The 5,017-nt window shown below is 37.8% G+C and overlaps 1 protein-coding gene across 1 annotated transcript; it reads right to left on the reverse strand.

Annotated features, from left to right (window-relative positions):
* Positions 1–424: 424 nt before the first annotated feature.
* LOC111365361 (pentatricopeptide repeat-containing protein At1g09410, mitochondrial-like) lies at positions 425–3,346 on the reverse strand. The gene has a single exon (XM_022985852.1). It carries the CDS (start codon positions 3,306–3,308, stop codon positions 1,260–1,262), a length of 2,049 nt encoding a protein of 682 aa, XP_022841620.1. The 5' UTR covers positions 3,309–3,346; the 3' UTR covers positions 425–1,259.
* Between the last annotated feature and the right edge of the window lie 1,671 nt (positions 3,347–5,017).

Below are 5,017 nucleotides of genomic sequence, written 5' to 3' on the forward strand. Positions count from 1 at the left end.
TAATAAATCTATAAAAATCTTTAAAAGTTTAATTAAATACAACCCCCTAAAACAACTTTATTGTGCATGCTCACGGCGGCTCGTTTTTTACTCTATTTACAGATTAATTGAGCTAATTTAGGGGAGGAGTAGGAGTAGGGGTAGGGGTAGGGGTAGGGGTAAGTCGTTTTGCATATCTTGAGTATCTAAATGAATCGATTTTTAATAAAAATTCTGAAAATGGTACCGTTGTTCTATAATTAAAAAAAAAAAAATGAAAAAAGAAAAAATGAAAAAGAAAAACCAAACTGGAAATGGAATGTAACCAATTTTATATTTATCATTTAAATTTTGCTATTTTACTTTCACTCTTTATGCTTTAAACAATAAAACCATCGATTCTTCTAAAAGCATATTAAATCATCTAAATTTAAATGGATTACAATTTAATTGAGAGATTATAAAAATGAAAATATACTTTCGAATCCGAATCAATATTTAGCCCTTGTGAGCCCATTCTTGCCCAAAAAAAAAAAAAAAAAAAAAGGCATTTGATGGACCAAAAAAGGCAGTGGTAGTATTCTTGCCTGGCTTTGTCGCGTGATGTTCTTGTGGACATTTTGATATCCTTGCGATTGCTTGGTATGCGCCTTTGTGCCAGGTGTTTACTTTTCATCCTTTTCAATTCGATCCCAAGATTTTTCCTTTTGTTTAGCTCGAGTCCCTTCTTATTTGTAACATGAATCCATCTTTCAACTTCTACACCTTGCTGATGACGATCTTAATTGCAAGAAGTTTCCATAAAAACCTCAAATAAATAGCATTAGAACATCTACAATTCAAACTCCATGGTCATGAAGATGCCTGTGTCTTGTCGATTTCATTTGAAGACAAATAGAATTCTGAACCAATGTAATGAGAATAAACTTTTTGTCAGAATAACAGGTGTATAACTCCTCTCATATACCCTTCATTCTCCCTGATAATACTACCTACCACAGTCCAAAAACCGTGCATCCATTCAAGATTTGCTACCTCTACAAAATTGGTTTTTCGAAAGCTCCCAGAAGGCTGTCCTTGCACTTTAAAGGAATGGCATGGGTGCTTGTCTTGCCTTGACTTCTTGGAGGACACATTCAGTATCATCAGTTCCTGCCACTGATCAATTCGCTAAGCTTGAAAATCTAAAGGATAAACGAGTACATCTTTCTTCAACCTCTTGAGGACGTTTGGGTTTAAGTTAGATTCAGAGCTTCAAGTTTTAGTGTTCCCATCTCGAACTATTGCATAGCAGGTAGGATTGCATTTTTGTAACCCTTCTCTTGCATTAAAGGAAGAAGCTTATCCTGTAGCACCGTGTAAATCTTCTCCATTTCAGGATGAGATCTGTCACCCACCAAAAATACATGACTTTTCCCATTCACTTCTATTTGACTAAAACCAGGCACTTTTTTCACTTTCCTCTCTTTCATTTTTTTTCTTAATTGTGCAAACTCGTCCCATTTCCCACAGGCAGCATACATACTTGCCAAGAGCACGTACCCTCCTGAACTAGCAGGCTCAAGTTCCAATAGTTCATCTCCTATGTAGTCTGCAAGTCCTACATCTCCATGCAATTTGCAGGCACCAAGTAATGCCCCAAGAACAGTACCATCGCGTTCACATGGAGGCATTTGATGGACCACTTTCACGGCCTCATCGACCAGCCCAGCTCGTCCTAGGATGTCAGTGAGGCAAGAATAGTGCTCAGCCTTTGGCTCCAAGCCATAAGCACACCTCATGGAGTCGAAAAGCATTTGACCTTTCTTGACAAGGCCAGCATGACTACAGGCTGACAAGACTCCCACAAAAGTAATTTCATCTGGTTTGTTTCCTGATCTTAGCATCCGTGCAAACGTTTCTAGTGCTCGGTTACCATAACCATGATTGGAATAAGCTAATATCATTGAAGTCCATGACACAATGTCCTTCGCCTCAAGATTATCAAAAGCAATTCGAGCTGAGCGAACATCTCCACTTCTGTAATACATGGTGACTAGAGCATTAGTAAGATATGTGTCTAGCTCAAACCCAAGCTGCACAACAAGCCCATGTGCTTGCGACACTCCTAAAGTACTTTCACATGAGATCAGGAGACTAGTGAGTGTTTTTTCATTGGGCCACGTGCAGCTGCGAAACATCAGGACAAAGTGCTTGAAAGCTTCACTCTCTTGACAATTTTTGGCATACCCATCTATCATCGCATTCCAAGTAACAAAGTTTTTAGTAGGCATCAAATGAAAAAGCTCACTAGCCTTGACCATTTGGCCTCCATTAGCATATGCCGTGATCATTGCGTTCCATGCAGCAATATCTTTGTTTGGCATTTGATCAAAGTATTTCCTCGCCAACTCAGTCATCCCATTTCGTGCAAGGCCCATAACCATTGTAGTCCAAGAAACAACATTCTTACAAGGCATTGAATCAAACAGTTTCTTTGCTTCATTCACTCTGCTATCATCCAAACAACCCTTAATTATAACATTCCAAGAATACAAGTTAGGCTGAGGCATCATGTAAAAAATTTCAAGTGCCTTGTCAACTTGGTTATTCCCAAAATAAGCACTTATCATTGCTGTCCATGCCACCACGTTTTTTGCAGGCATTTGATCAAAAGCATCCCGAGCTTCGTCAATCAACCCATTTCGAGCATAACCTAAAATTATATTAGTCCAAGTGACCACATTTTTTTCCCTTTTGGGCATTTTATCAAAAAGCTCTCGAGCATCATCAATCTTTCCAATTCTAAAATACCCTGATATCAAACTGGTCCAAGAGAATGCATTCCTCACTGGCATTTGATCGAAGATTTTCTGTGCTTCATCAATTTTACTAGCCTCGACATAAGCATGAATCATTGCAGAATCGGCCACAATGTTTCTTTTACTATCCGGCATTTCTCGGAAAAGCCCTTCTGCTTTGTGCAGGTCGTTGTTCTTGAGATAAATGGCGATCATGGAAGAATAAGAAACAGCGTCTCGTTCAGTCATTTCGCCGAACAATTTATGGGCTTCATTTACTTTTCCTAAACGACCCAATTCACTCATTCGAACATTACAATAGTACGTTAAATTTGAATTTGAGAAAGTGCTTGAATAATCTCTGTTTGCAAATTTGAAGGAGATTTCATTGCGTAAAGAAGGGTTATTGTACGAAGTGGTGGTGGCGGTCGTGTAAAGGACATGATGGTAGATATATTGTTCTGGACATCGTAAGAAGAAAACGCAATGCCGAAGTAGAAGAACATTTTTCACTGCCCTGTTAATCTTGTCTGATATGCTCCTTACCATTATCCCAAGTCACGGCGGCGCGTGTACAATCCATGTTGCAAAATCTAATCCTTGAATGATATATATATCAACCGTGGCACTGGTACTCTCTTACACCCAGGTTTACACGGTGACGTGTCGCGTTTTAACAAAATCGGGTCAAAACCTAAACCATTTATCTGGGTCAAAAACTTAAACTGGCCCACTTACTAAGCAAACCTATTCATCATTTTCACTCGCACCATTATCCCCAAATCAGAGAGACCCCTTGGAGGCAAAAATTGGTTCGAAGTCCAGCACTCCATCTCAGCCGAAGTAAGAAGGCAGCAATTAATTTATCAATCGTCTCCATGTTTGGGTTTTCCAGCCTAGGTTAAGCTCGCAGTTGCCTTTTTTTTAGCCGTAAGACGGGAGCTCCACCGCGTGCAAATCTATCGTCTCTAACGCCATCCATCGCCTCCAACGGAATCTAGTAGCACGCATTATGTAAGCATGATATATTTGGCATCCATTTTGCTCGATTTTACTATTTTTGAATAATAAAATAGTTCAAAGGTTTTACAGCGATCTGTGCTTGCAAATTGAAGAGAAATTGAAAGGAATTGAAAAAGGGGCGAAAGTTGCGACCCATTTCGACACAATTTATAAATATGTATTTCAAATTTCGACCAACCCGAATTGGACGAAGGATAAATTATCATTGTGTGTGTATTTAATTTGTTCTTACACCCGAACTGGAAGAAGAAATTTTTTACGATGTGTGTGTATTTCATTTTTTCCTCAACCCAAATTGGAATTGTAAAGATATGAAGTTTATTGGCATTTTTTCTGGTGTTATTTACAGAGATCGTGTTCATACCCAACCAAGAAGATTAGCAGTTCAGGTACTATTTACAGAGATTGTGTTCATACCCATTGACACTTATATTTTGGATGTATAATGTTTTTGTTAAGGAAATCTAATGTTGTCTGCTTTGCAATAAAAAAAGTTATCTCTTAGTAGGTGATTTGGCCAACTTAGAACATGTATGTTAGTTTAATTGATGAAGACAAATACCAGGGACTTGAGTTTTTGCACTAGTGATTTTTTATGTTGAGAAATGAATTTTCTTTGTTATGTTGATGAGTTGTTAACTCACTGTTTATGTATAATTAGAATATTTTCACTGCATGGCTTTAGTCTTATGGAATGTCATGCTTTCGTATCTTGAGTGTACACAATTTTGGGAACCCTGGCAACTACTCTTTATGTGCTTGTTTGTGATGGGGCAAAAGAGAAAATTAAATCGAGTTTGGATCTTCAGCAAAGAGCCCAAGAATTGATCTTCTTTGATTGTACACAACTCTGGGAACCTTGCTACTACTCTTTATGTGCTTGTTTGTGTGTGACAAAAGAGAACAAATTAAATCTAGATTGGATGTTCAGCAAAGAGCCAGAGAAGTTATCTTCTTTGTTATTCACTTATCTAAATTTAATCATGCATTCCTCTAAAATTACAGTACAATAATGATGTCATGGACATGGCAAAAATAGAGTTGAGAAGGAGAATTAAAGAAATAAATGGTTTGAAATCAAAATTTGACAAACAAGTTAATTTACAACCAGATGTGCAGTAAAAAGGAGTAATAGTTCTACTTTATACAACATATTGCTATTCAACTGAACTTGTAAAGCCAGATTTATGCCCCCAATATATTTCAAGTTTGAACTGTGTCTTCCCACCACAACC

Source organism: Olea europaea, chromosome 17, assembly GCF_002742605.1.
Source record: "Olea europaea var. sylvestris chromosome 17, O_europaea_v1, whole genome shotgun sequence".
Classification (NCBI taxonomy): domain Eukaryota; kingdom Viridiplantae; phylum Streptophyta; class Magnoliopsida; order Lamiales; family Oleaceae; genus Olea; species Olea europaea.

Coding starts and splice junctions, on each gene's coding strand:
- LOC111365361 (XM_022985852.1), bottom strand. CDS start 3,308: ATGGTAAGGAGCATATCAGACAAGATTAACAGGGCAGTGAAAAATGTT.